Source organism: Hevea brasiliensis, chromosome 13, assembly GCF_030052815.1.
Source record: "Hevea brasiliensis isolate MT/VB/25A 57/8 chromosome 13, ASM3005281v1, whole genome shotgun sequence".
NCBI classification, from domain to species: Eukaryota; Viridiplantae; Streptophyta; class Magnoliopsida; order Malpighiales; family Euphorbiaceae; genus Hevea; species Hevea brasiliensis.
This window is the reverse complement of record NC_079505.1, coordinates 90,905,444-90,918,930: the sequence shown is the minus strand read 5'-3', so window position 1 is coordinate 90,918,930 and position 13,487 is coordinate 90,905,444. Positions and strand designations below refer to the sequence as shown.

Sequence of the window (13,487 nt, the reverse complement as noted above, 5' to 3'; positions counted from 1 at the left end):
ATGAGTTTTAATTCAATAGTATTGAACTTATAAGATTTTACGTTTAAATTGTAATTAAAATTAATTATTTTAAAAAAATTATAAAAATCACAAAATTTGGAATTAATTGTATAAAAAATTATAAAAGTCACATTAAATTATTGAAGTAAAATTTAATAAGACGTGCATAATTAGAGTAAAAAATAAAATTCAATACAAGTCTTAATTAATTTAAATAATAGAATTGATTAATTTACTGTAATGAATTTCTCTTGTTTGTCAATTACTTTACGTGTTGGTAAAATAATTAGGATTTTTTATTTAAATAGCAACAACTGGATTTTGTATGATTATGTATTTTATCTAAAATCGTGTAAATGCATTCATAACGATATGCACGTATGATGTATCTAGGATTAAAACACACATATACTTTTACATTATACATGTGCATATTTATTCCAGAAATTATTTTTTCAATGTTTCTGTGACTTTTCATTGTTTCCGATTAATTCTTTGATGTTTTCTTGATTATCTTCAAACCATACGATGAGTTGAGGAAACAAATTTCAAATGCCACTTCAAATTTAAATCGTGCGAACTGCCAAAATGTCCTGAGAAACAAATCAAGCAGATCTCAATTCAATTATTACTTTACAAGAGATTCACAAAGTCTACAAGAGCTGCACAATGTTGGACGCATGCAAACAATGGACGATACTACTACTGCCGATGGTGAAGCCATCAGTATTGCACAGGATTCTCAACCACAACCTCTTTCATTGCTGATTCTGGCTTCTCCTCTAGATGCACCTTTTTAACGCATGCTTGTTGCTCAAAGTCACTTCTATCAGATGCCCTCTGCTTTGATTGTGATGACGAGTCAGTTTTAGACTCGGCTGCGCGGGCATGCAGGGCACCAACCAATGGTGATGGCTGTGCCAGCTCAGAATCTTGAGATGACAAACTTTTGGGAGAAAGTAACGCACTGCCAGCTTTCTGTTGTTCCTCCAAGATCTTCTGCAAATACCTTGCATGTTCCTCTATCCGCAGCTGAAGGGTTCTTTGTACCTATGCAAAGGACATGGAAATGTCAATTGTTAAATGCCAAAGAGGGCGACAACTACTGTGAAACTTTCAGTAGTTAAAATTGATGTGTAGACTGTGAAATGGTTGTGCATTTATATTCTCAACAAGAAAAAATATTGAATGTCAGCGTGTGTGAGAGAGAAAAAGCAAAATAAAACCAACCATTAAACTAACGAAGGATGAAAGAACTCCCAGCTGAGTAATCTAAAAGAAAACTAAAGCTTGCTTTGCAAAAATTTGTCGAGCAAGTCTTATTAGTTAATGTAAGAGCATGACATACCTCAAGCTGCTCATGCAGCTGTTTCTGAACTTCCATTTGCATGCGCAGTGCCTCAGTGATTTGAATTGTCCTATGATAAGAAAAGAGCAAAAGAAACTACGATATCAAGAAAAAAGGAAAGATATCCATGTCAAAATGCAAAAGCGAATTACACTTATATATATATATAAGATATTAACCCTTTTCTTCGCTCATCAACTTCAATGCCACCGGATGCTGCTTTCTTTTCTTCTGAGCATGAAGCCTTCTTCTCTGCAAAACAAAAGGGAGAAACAAATGTCAACAATTCAAAATGCACACGATTTAATTTACCAGATACAATAATTGCAAGAAACTAAAAAAGCTAAAATAATAAACAAAAACCATGAGTAATATATGAGAAGAACTAGTAATTAAATGAACCAAAAAAAAAAGTTGATGTCAATTGCCATTGGCCTGTATTTAGGTGTAGCTATTATAAACTCCTTCTCATATAAGAATGAGCTCAGCAATTCTTAAATGAAATATTTGTCATGAAATTCATTTAGTATCAATTGAAGTATGCAAATAATTGAAATAATAAGTATATTGACATTGCAAGAATCTCAAAATAAATATTTGATTCAAGGATTACTAAGTTACTTCTTATACGAAAATGAGCTTATAGTAGTTTTCACATAACAATGTATAGAATTTTTTTAACGCTACAAAATAATGAATAGATAATTGTGTTTCGTAGAGTCACATGTACATGTATGAGATATTTGAGGCAAGTTAAAAGCTCTCAAGGTGGTACTGTCTGTCTATGTTCTCTTGGGCATTAGTATTTGCAAGCAAATCATTCCATAAGTAGTCACTCTGTTAGCTGAGTGGGGTTGTCGGTAACGTGTATAACTCAGCTAGTAGATCGAGTGAAACCACTCGCAACATATATACACGTTTCCCTAAGCAAGCAGAGTTGCATGAGGAAATTTGAAGCCCAGACCATAATATCTATCTCTATTATGCCGTGTCCACCTTTCTCCCCCTTCTCCTGGGCAAATAGGAGAAACTGAACCAACCCCAACACCGGCGCCCCCCCCCCCCCACCCCCCCCGCCCCAACAGGACTAATCTTAGTCCTCTCAAACTGTTGTAACTCCGAGGATTTGATGGCAATACCTCTAGCTTGAGCACTATAATAACTTGGCAAATGTGGAGGCATTTTTGCATACCATTCTCACTTGTGCAGTATATCACTGTATGAACAACTAGCAGAAAGAAACAGTTCACAATAAACTGCACACTCAGCCCATGCCACATCGAAGATGGCAGTGAATTGAACAGCATAGTGAAAAACAGAAGTAAGAAGAAAAAGATTTGAGGTTCCTCAGATTCGAAAGCTGAGATGTTAATTTTGAAAAACATTTATGACAAAGGACAAAAAAGAATGATAACAACAATGATAACCATTATTTCCTTTTATTACCTTCTTTTTTCTCTGGCAAATACTTGGCAATTCGATATTTCTGGGGGGCAAAAAAAAGGTACACAGAAAAAGTTTTACATTCTGTCATGTGAAATCAACACATACGCAAGTCAAGATAATTTTAGCTGGGTACCTGTAAATGGCTTTTCACATGATAGATGGTCAAACCTTCAACATTCATCAGCTTTAGAACCCCCTTTGGAGTGGCCTCTGCTTCCAAAATAAACCAAGAATCTTCATGAGTATATAAAAAAATAATAATAAAAAAAGCAAAAAAAAAAATTCTAGAAAACCTACAATCTAAGAATATTTGACAAATCATTGATCAAAATATTTAACAAAATTTATAAATTAATTCCAATAACTCAAATAGATAATTCCTAAATTAACCACACTGTCACTTAGTCCTACTTGTTAGGTACAATAGGCAGAATAACTTACTTTCAGCTCCACCAAGTTTGTTGACGGCCTCTACAAAACATTCATGAAGCTCAGGCGTCCATCTCATTCTTGGCTTGTGCATTGTGGCTGGCCCAGGTGAGGGGTGACTTGAATGAGCATCAACAGATGGGACCATAGAGGCAAAATTCTGATTGCATGTCAATCCCATAGCTGTGTTTGATTCAGATGTTTCGTATATTTCCTAAATAGCATCAGTATCCAGGGAAACGCATTAGCTAATTGAAGATGATACAGGCCCATGTCTCCTCTTAAACTTTTGTTTTCCAAATGCAATCAGAAAACTTCAGGAAAAAGCAAAATCATACACTAGAATAAATTCAATATTTAGAAGATCAAGTTGTTTATGCCAAAGCACCTCTATGGTGCCATCCTTGAACCTTAAATGTCCCTCTTATTGAGAACACCATTTTTTATATTGCTTCATTATGTCAATTTTAACAGGAAGATAGCAAACAATAGCTACATTGTACTTACATCAACCCTGGGATTTTCTCCATGGTCTGTAATGGCTATGTCAAGTTCATTAGACAAAAACTGTAGCTCCAATTGCTCTGTAAATGCTAAATTGTCACTAACACAAGTTATACCATGAAAACTACCCTCTGAAGCATCTCCTGGCAAATTAAGGAAGTCTTTCACAAAAGCATCTGAATGCTCTTCCTCGACATGTGGATCGGTTATATTCCCATTGAAAAGCAGGGTAGATTTTGTTGAATCAACAGCAGAAACAGACTGGCTGTATGTGGGAGGATGTGGAAGAAATGGCAAATTTCCAAGCTGCCGATTAGTTTCAGAGCTTGATGATGATGACAGGTATAAACTGGTGCAGAACACTGAACATCGTTGAAATGTAGTCCTAGAATGATGAACATGAGAAACAGGAGACAGAGGGCTATCTGGTCCAGATTTTAAACAATACTTTGGAGGTTGGACTGTAGATGCTTGCATAATTTTTGGAGAGCCCTGAGACTCTGTTGGTATGAAAGGGGACGGACGTGAAGAACATTCAGTTGTCATAGAACTTTGACCTTCAGACTCAACGCTAAAAAAGCCATGAATTGGGGATATGGTAGTGAAATATGGCTGTGTGATTCCTTTAGACTCGCTTTTTGCTACAGATATAACACCATTGCGATTCATAGCGGCAACCCGACCTTTATCCACCTGCCAAATAAACATATGCTATATGCCAACTTGGTAACATATGCTTCTGTCGCGTTTGAGTAGAAAATGTGATATAGAGTAACAATGAAGAAACAACATATGGTCAATTTAAAGTTTCTTTTGAGTTCCAAATCACACTGCTCCAGTTTTTATACAGGCACCATTTTTTTTCCTTTTTCTCTCCTATTCAGCAGCCAGCACCCAGGCGTTACATTTCTGTAGCCAAAAACTTTCTTCAGCAATAAGGTATATATAGTTGATATTAGCTCATTTCAGCAACCAAGAATTATCATTATCTACTATATTTTGCAGCAAGAACTTAACTCACATGTATTGGAAGCTAAAGGAACTCCATCCAGTCTATAACAAGGTTAGCAGCAAACGGTCTTCTGCAGAAAGAAACCTGTAAACTAAACAAGTCTTAATCAACACTGGGAAAAATAACATATATCAAAGCTTCTGCCACTGGTTGATAATACACAATTCTTCTTGCTTTAAAAAGCCACTAGAGAAATTTTAGTGGTCATCTAATGGATAATCAATCCATAATAGGACAACAAATTGAAGGCAAACAACTTGGCCATACAAGCGGCCTGTAACTGCAGTGTGTAAGTTTACAGATCAAAGCACAGTTAAGTCATAAAAAGATGTATGATTCACTTATACACCAACATTAACAACAAACCCCTATCACCAGCATCTAAAAAACCCTAATTGCCCTGTGTCAAACAAATTACCTATACTCTAAAGTTGAAACAACATGCACAAAGAGAAGAAGAAAAAAATAATAATTCAACAAAGGAAAAAAATTTAATAAAGAATACAATGGATGAAAAATAAGAACTCCTATTCAGTATGTTTTTTCTGTCCATACACATCAACGCCTCTCTATAATAAACATATGAATGGGGTGATTGGCATTTGTAGAATCACTGATCTCAAACTTCTTATACCTTTCAGACACCAAATATTTCAATGGCTTGCTTACCATGTGAACAGAAGTATCCCCACCATCCAACTGTCTCCGTGAATCGATTCATCAAAAAACTAAATGGAGGAGAACCTTAAAGAGTTTAAACAGTCGAGACAGCAGAAACTAGGAACTGAAGTGAATTGAATCCGTTTAAAGAACATCAATGTTTTTCCAATACAAAATGGTAAAGCTTGCAAGCAATACAAATGAAGCAGCTAAGGGCAACATGTCCCAAATCCTTGCTTTGAAATGCTAGAAATGCAGAGTATTGCATGATTCGTCACTGGCTTTCTCTCACTAACTCTAAATCCTCTCAATCCCCATATCATCCAACCTCTTACATTTCCTAACTGAAATATTGATCATAACAGTCAATCGCCTATCTTCAACCACAGTAAATTTTAACAACCAACATCATATCATATTTCAAAGTCAATAAACATCAAAGGACATGTCTGAATCCTAGATTTACTGATACACAAATTTGTATGTTTAGAGAGTCGCTAAGGAAGTCTATGTATTCAAATATACACGCGCGCGCGCACACACAAAAAAAAAAAGAAAAAAAGAAAAAAAAAAAGAAGCTAAAGCTAAATCAATCCAACTGCAAGAGCATACTTGAATCGCATATCAGCTCGTACAAGTGTATAACTACTAATCCAAGTACCAAATATTTAGTTAGATATGAAAATCAAACTCACACGAGCACAGCTCCCTCACATTATACTACACAAAACCCATCATTTTAGTTTTCGCTCCAGTGATTACTATATTTTCCATATTATCGTCACTAAAATACATTTCAAATTAGTCAATTTTCAGTACTTTGTGATTAACTACTCGACAAATCATCAACAAACTTAAGGAAGATTAATGAAATCTTGATAATTTTATTTTCAAATTCCACAAAAACATTTAAAATGGTAACGGGATGGCATTTCCAAACAAATCGATGTACAGAAGCACACGACTTATCAGATAAACGCCCAATAAAGGAAACCAGCTACAATTAACTGTCTAAAAGCGAAAAATTGTCACTCAAAAGAACAAGTGATCAAAAAAAAAAAAAAAAAAACCAAGAGAATAGATAGATAAGGCCGGGCGCATAAAACATTCAAAGAAACAAAGACACACAGATATAGAAAAAGGAAGAGAAAAAAGGAGACTAACCTGAGATTAGTAGATCCTGCTCTTTTGCTTCCAATTGTGGTTCTTGTTATCAAAGAAGTGAGAGGAAAATAATTAGGAAGAAAGACGGAAAGCAATAATCTTTTTTTGATTTTGGCAGCGACAAAACAATGATAAGACTTAAGAGTGGCAGTTGCTTCGAATCTAACGTTGTTTATTTGTAATAAAATGGAATCCAAAATTTCTTTCTTTTTTTTTTATAAATAAATAATTCGGCCAAAGAATTTGGTAATTGTATTCCTAGAGTAAAGCTAGAAGGGAAGCAGCTGGCATTGGCATTTCACATTTGGGATTTGGCTGCGGGGACGAGTCAGTTTTTAAGTGAAAGCCGAAGGATGATTCACCAATCGCCATTGAGGAACGAGGACGTCTTGGACTGGTTTGTTTCAACCGCTCTGGCTGCGGGTGCAAGTTACGCACCAATGGAAGGTAATTAAATTAAATTAAATTAAATTATCCAAAATTAAATGAAATTGTAATAAGCTCATGACGTCATCTTTTTTCTTTATTCATATAGATCTTATTCTTAAGTGCCCGAAAAGACTGCAACAGCTAGAAAAATAAAAAAGCATCACGCAAATCTGTATCATTAAAGAAAAAGCAGTGGGCATTGATTTCAACTCTCAATTATATATTTACATGCAACTTGTTATTGGCTACCATTGTTTTAATCGATCAGACGTGGCTCTCGACTTGAAATGGTTCTCTAGCGCTATTATTTTCCCCTTCTTTTAATATACATTATTTTAAGAAAACAATCATCAGTTTCCATTATTGTCAATACCTGTATCCATCAGTCTCATCTCCCAACAGATAATCTCACGCCGCAATAAGTTTTTTTTTTTTTAACTGAAAAAAGGTAAATATTCATTAAGCCAAAAAGGATACGAGAGCCTCCGTGTCTACAGGGTTACCAAAAAAATAAAGTAAGCATTTCGCAAGGAGCCGAATCCCTTGCCTTCCAACAAAAGAAAACTTACAAGAAGATAAACTGGATGCAAGTGCTTGAATATTCCTCACAAGACCTTTAATGTTGATAGTTGGTTTAGAACCAGACAAGGCTTCGATGACTATGAGGAAGTCACCTTTTATTATAACATGAATTTTTTTTTTTTAAGGGTGTTTAGTTTTATTATATATTTTTAAATTTTAATTTAAAATATATTTTCAAATTTATAAATTAATTTAAAAATAATTATTTAATTATTTAATAAAATTATTTAAAATTAATTTTTAAATAATTTAAATATTTAATTAAAATTCACTTCAAAGCAACTTAATTTATTAAAATAACAAAAATTGATTATAAGCCAGCTCAATGATTTTTTGGAAGTCCAAGGAGTTGTTTCGAAAACAGATGTTGTTTCTATTCTTCTAGGATGCCAAAGCAGGAAGGCTGCCATTAAAATTAAGTTTCTACCTTGCGGATTTTGAGGCAAATAGCCCGTAACTTCAATTCAACACCCTTTGAATGTGGAGCCGTGGAAAAGAGTCGATCTCAATCCACGGGGAGAATGAAACAAAACTTCCTTAGCAGTGAGACATTCAAAGAACAAGTGTTTAGTAGTCTCTCGAACATTACATATGGGGTAGTTCAATTCCATAGCCGGGATCCTCTTGTGAAGAAGCTCTCTTGTTGGCAGCCGATCAATACAACATGACCGTAAGAAAATGTCAATTTTCTTAGGGATATTGAGGGACCATAGAACCTTCCTAAACTTCTCAATGGTCGATTAAGAGGAAGGACTAGGACCTACAACTATTTGATTCCTCAAGGAGTTCTAAATAGGATGAGCAACATGGTAACCGAATTTAACAATATAGGAACTATGAGAAGTGAAATGCCAAACCAAAATGAGCTTGGCCCTAAATAAAATTACTTGGCATGGAGAGGATACACCTAACCTTTTCTTCCTCGAATTTCCTTTAGAGAACATAAATATTTCAAGAGGAATTTACCCACATCTCTTCATTGATGGGCCCATTGCACCGAAGGGTCATGGTTAGCTCTCACCTTTGGTAAGTCAAGAAAAACGCTAGGAATCCAGCGGTCTCATTTACATAAAATTTAGGATCCGTTATCAACTTGCCACCGTAAACCCCTTTCTAGCACGCGTCTTCCCTATAATTTACTTCCCCAACCCCAAGACAGTCTGTTTCCTTGTTGGGCATTACGGAAAGGAGAACGAAAAATATTTTCCTTTAAGAAATCTTAATAGCAAGAGTCAGGATTGGAGAGAATTCTCCAACCTTGTTAGCTAGAAAAGCCAAATTAAAGCATTCCAAGTCTCTGGAGCCGAGAGCACCACATTTTTTTCTAAGACAAAGCTTTTCCCACAAAATCCAACGCATCTCTTTTTCGCCATCCTTTTGACTTCGCTAAAAATTGACCAATGTTAGAATGTAAGTCTAATTGGAATTAGAAAATATAATTAATTTAGAAAGTATAATTAATTTAATAAATTTAGAAAAATTTAAATTATAAAATTTAATAATTAGAGTCTTAAAATGATTAAGTTTTAGTGGTATATATATAGTTGATTGGTCATTATATGGAATGTATTGCAGAGAACCCACAAAGTAGAGAGACGTGTTGAATTCCGTGAGTTTTGTTTGAGTGATTTTGAATGTGAGAAAAATAATTATTGATTGTAATTATTTTTTCTTGATAGTGGATTTATTAGGCAGAGTAGGCTTACGCCGAATCACGTTAAATTTTGTGTTCTTTATTTTATGTGGGTATGATTTTTCACAACAAGTGGTATCAAAGCCATGGTTCAAGACGGTGAACACAAAATTTGAGGTGGAGTTGTTCGATGGAAAAAATCATTTCAATTTGTAGCAAAGCACTGTGAAGGATGTCCTTGTACAATAAGGATTAATTAAAGCATTGAACGAGAAGCAACCAGCGATCATAAAAGAGGATGATTGGGAGGAGTTTCAACAAAGGGCTGTGAGTATGATTAGATTTGACGTTAGCCCAAGATGTGAAGTACAATGTCTTGGAAGAGACTTCACCAGTTATTCTGTGGAAGAAATTAGAGAGTTTGTACATGTCAAAGTCACTCACAAATCGCTTGTACTTAAAGAAGGAGTTATTCTAACTCAGAATGGATGAAGGTACTGATGTGAGAGATCACCTTAATATTTTTAATAAATTAATTACCCAATTGGCTAGTGTTAGTGTGAAAGTTAATGAAGAAGATAAAACCCTTTTGCTTTTAACCTCTCTCCCACACTCTTATAAAAGCTTGGTGATAGCTCTAACAGTTGGGAAGAAGACTTTGAAGGTGGAGGAGGTTACCGTAGTTATCTTGGATGATGAGAAGTTTAAGAAGATAGGTAGTAGCAATGAAGGTGGAGCTTTTATTGCTGGTTCTAGTCATGTCAGAAGCAATCTACGTGGAAACAATTGGAGAAGAAATAGTAGATCGAGCTCGAGACCACGAATAGACCATGAAGATAGAGAATGCTACTACTGTCATGAGAAGGGTCACATTCAATATCATTGTATGAAGATGAAGAAAGATTTTGTAGAGTTTAAATAATTCAAAAAGAGTCACAAAAAAGAAAAAGAAGGAATTGATGTAATTGTAATGGATGATGGTGTTGATGGGGAATGTTTGAATGTGGATGATGATAAGAAAAAGGCAAAAGATCCATTATAAGATGAGTGATTAATAAATTCTGTTTGCCCATTCCATATTTGCTAAAAGAATGAGTGGTTTGATGTGATTGAAGAAAAGAAAGAAGAAAAAGTAAAGCGAGCCAATGGGAACAAGATAGATGTAACACCCCAAAAATTTTAAATTTATTATTTTATGAGTAATATTGGTATTTTAATTTTTATTTAAATTTTAAGAAATTATTTGAGAATTTTCGAATTTTAAAAATCGGGTTCGATTTTTCGAAAATATAAACTTTGATGATTTTTAAAAATTAATTTAAAGACCACGTAGCAAAACTAAAGATATATTTGAAGTCTACGAATTTTTCTGAGTTTTCTGAAATTTTTTTGAAATTTTTGGACCTCATTTTCGGTCCCGAAGCAGAGTAAAAATTTAAAATTTTATAGTTCGAATCGAACCGGACCGGTCGAATCGGACCGGCTCCCCCCCTCCTTTTTTCTTACTCCCGCGCGCGTCTCCTCCTCCTTCTCTCTTTCTCCCGTTTTCTCTCTCCTCCCGCCCTAGCCCGCCGGCCAGTCACTTCCCCCGCCACCCCAGCTCACCGGCGCGCTGTCCCACCTCCTTCCCCCGGTCGGCCGCCGCCCCAAACGACCGGAAAATGCGCGCGAACTCCCCTCCCTCGCACGCGCCACGTTTCGACTTCCCGGCCAAAATCCAGCCGATCCGACCACCGATCGGACCGAGTCTTGTGTCTAAAATCATCTACTCGTCGGGAGCTTTCTATAGACACCAAGAACGCCGAAATCCATTGAGCGGTTTGTCCAATTTTTGCCCGGGAAGTTTTAGCCTATTTTGACTTTCGGGCTAGATTTCTCGCAAACCGTGAATCCCACGAGAAAATCGAGAGTACCAGAGCGCTCCACTCGTCGAGAGCTTCGCAGCGACATAAATTTTGAATTTTTCCGACACCGTTTTTCGGTGGGTCCCACGGAACTTCGCAGTGTTTTTCCGAGCATTAAATGAGCTTAGAAAATTCTGAAAAATTTATGTACTAACCCCCGTGTTGTGGGCTTCGTGTAGGTATCCTCAATACGCGAAATTCGGCGATTGACCGGATTCGCAAATTTCGCCGCATGCAGATTCTGGAAAAGTCTCGGAATTGGACCGAGGTTTTGGCTACCCTCCCATTGTCAGACGTCCCGAGCGCGTTCCCGAAGTCGGAATCGGCAAAGGTAAACCCGAACCTTGCTTTTTCGTAATTTTCTAGTGCTTAAATAGGATTAAAAATTCATAAAATATTCGTGGTAGCTCAGAAAATTTTGATTCTTTTTGCAATAGCCTAGTAATATTGCTAAGGACCGCGGGGCAAAGTTTTAGAATTTTTAGAGCTTGTTTGGGTAGTTTTTGCAAAAATGATCAATTATAAGGACTAAATTGAAATTTTACATATTGTGATGGATGACTGATTTGATGGGCCCAGGAGGGGCTGTGTGATGTGATTGAGTTGTGGATATGTGGATTGTGAATATAGAAGTGTGTTTTGAGCCATTTTGCAGGTTGGGTAGGTCCTAGGTATAGGGGAGACTCTGCCGGATTTTCGGCACGACTTAGGACGTATTTGGTCTTTTCTTGATTGTATTGAGTCATTTGTATTAAATAATTGTAATGTAATTGTCAGGTGAGCCAGGACAGCCTTCTTCCTCCGCCCAGCCGCCACAATAACCGTTGTCAAGTCTGTGAGTAAAATATTAATTTTAACCGTTGTCAAGTCTGTGAGTAAAATATTAATTTTAATTGTAATTTCACTATTATTATATGTTCAAGCATGCCCATGCATCACTTATATGCATATATCTATGTAGATAAACTTTAGGCACGATTTATGTTGCATTGATAACTGTTAAAGTGCCATGGATGTTGTTGTGGACTATGGATAGGACGGGTAGTCACGGCTTGAGTTCTTCGCTGGGACCTGATCCTTCGGGGGGTAGTCACGGCTTGAGTTCTTCGCTGGGACCCCCAATTTGGTTTATTAAGCGAAAGTCCGGCTTGAGTTCTTCACGCACTGTGTTGGATTTAAGAGAGTCAGATAGAGGATCAGCTCCCATATATTATGATTGATACTACAGGGTGTGTGAGTGCTCCAAATTACCTTTTTGATATTATGATGTGAAAATGTTGTTGATGTTGCATTTCACTCTACAGGGTGCATTAGTTTTAGATAGTTATAGAGATTATGGTTAAAATTGATATTTTACTCTCTGAGTCGAACGCTCACTCCTGTTCAATATTTTTCCAGGCCACAGGAGGATATTTTTGAGGTTAACCTGCTTCCTTTCCTCGCAGGTTGTTTATCAATGTTTGTGTAATTTTATTAACTCCTAGAATTTTCGCATGTGTTAGAAGTATTTATTTGATTTTAGTCTGTAATATTATGATCATGTTGGACCTGTAAACATATAATAATATGCCTGTTTGATGGATTGGATGAGGGAGCGGAGCTCCCATTTATTTTATGCTGATGAGTATGTGGAGGGTGAGCTGAGCTCCCCAATTGATGATATATTTTGTTTACAGGTCGGGTGAGCCAAAAACTCCCCGTTGAAAGGTCCACTTTATGGCCGGACTCCGTCCGGTTGATTTCTTGATATTGGGCCCAAATGGGCCTTAGAGTTGGATTAATGAATAGTTAGGCTTACTACGGGCCTCGGGGGCTTTAGGCTGGCCCAGGTCCTAGTGCCGGTCCGGCCCATAGGTTGGGTTGTGACAATAGAAGTTGAAGGTATTGGAAAAGTGAAGATTAAGCTACACGGTGATCAAGTAAAAGTGTTCGATGAAGTGAGATATATTCATAAATTTGAAAGGAACTTAATTTCCTTGGGTAAATTGGATTTTTTGGGTTATGGGTGTTCGATTCTTGGTGGAGTCATGAGAGTTAGCTGAGGTACTCTTGTGATCATGAAGGGTGAGAAGATTAATACAAAGAATATCTACAAATTGGAAGGAAGCACATTGATTGGAAGAACGCAAGTGGAAGCAAGAGGCAACATTAACAATTAAGAGTGCAAGGAAGTACCCAAGAGAAAATTGACTTTTGCAAAAATTGTGAAGATTAATTCCATTAGACTTGGAGGTGGAGATTGTTAGAGTCCAAGTCCAATCGGAATTAGAATGTATAATTAATTTAGAAAGTTTAGTAGAATTTAAATTATGAAGTTTAATAACTAGAGTCCTAAAAAGACTAGATTTTAGTGACCTATATATATGAATAGTTGGT

General features: G+C 36.3%; 1 protein-coding gene across 5 annotated transcripts; it reads right to left on the bottom strand.

Annotated features, from left to right (window-relative positions):
* Window positions 1-533: 533 nt before the first annotated feature.
* Window positions 534-6,883, bottom strand: LOC110665727 (myb family transcription factor PHL6). Of its 5 annotated transcripts, none has more exons than XM_021825970.2 (9): window positions 6,564-6,883; window positions 4,749-4,830; window positions 3,731-4,636; window positions 3,236-3,437; window positions 2,928-3,004; window positions 2,795-2,834; window positions 1,528-1,600; window positions 1,349-1,418; window positions 534-1,050 (listed from the first exon to the last, which is right to left on the bottom strand). In XM_021825970.2, exons 3-9 carry the CDS (start codon window positions 4,433-4,435, stop codon window positions 724-726), a joined length of 1,494 nt encoding a protein of 497 aa, XP_021681662.2. In that variant the 5' UTR covers window positions 4,436-4,636; window positions 4,749-4,830; window positions 6,564-6,883; the 3' UTR covers window positions 534-723. The 5 variants fall into 5 exon arrangements, with proteins under 5 accessions (XP_021681662.2, XP_021681664.2, XP_021681663.2 ...); XM_021825972.2 differs by having other exon boundaries at window positions 3,731-4,653; window positions 4,749-4,823; XM_021825971.2 differs by having other exon boundaries at window positions 3,731-4,649; window positions 4,749-4,823.
* Between the last annotated feature and the right edge of the window lie 6,604 nt (window positions 6,884-13,487).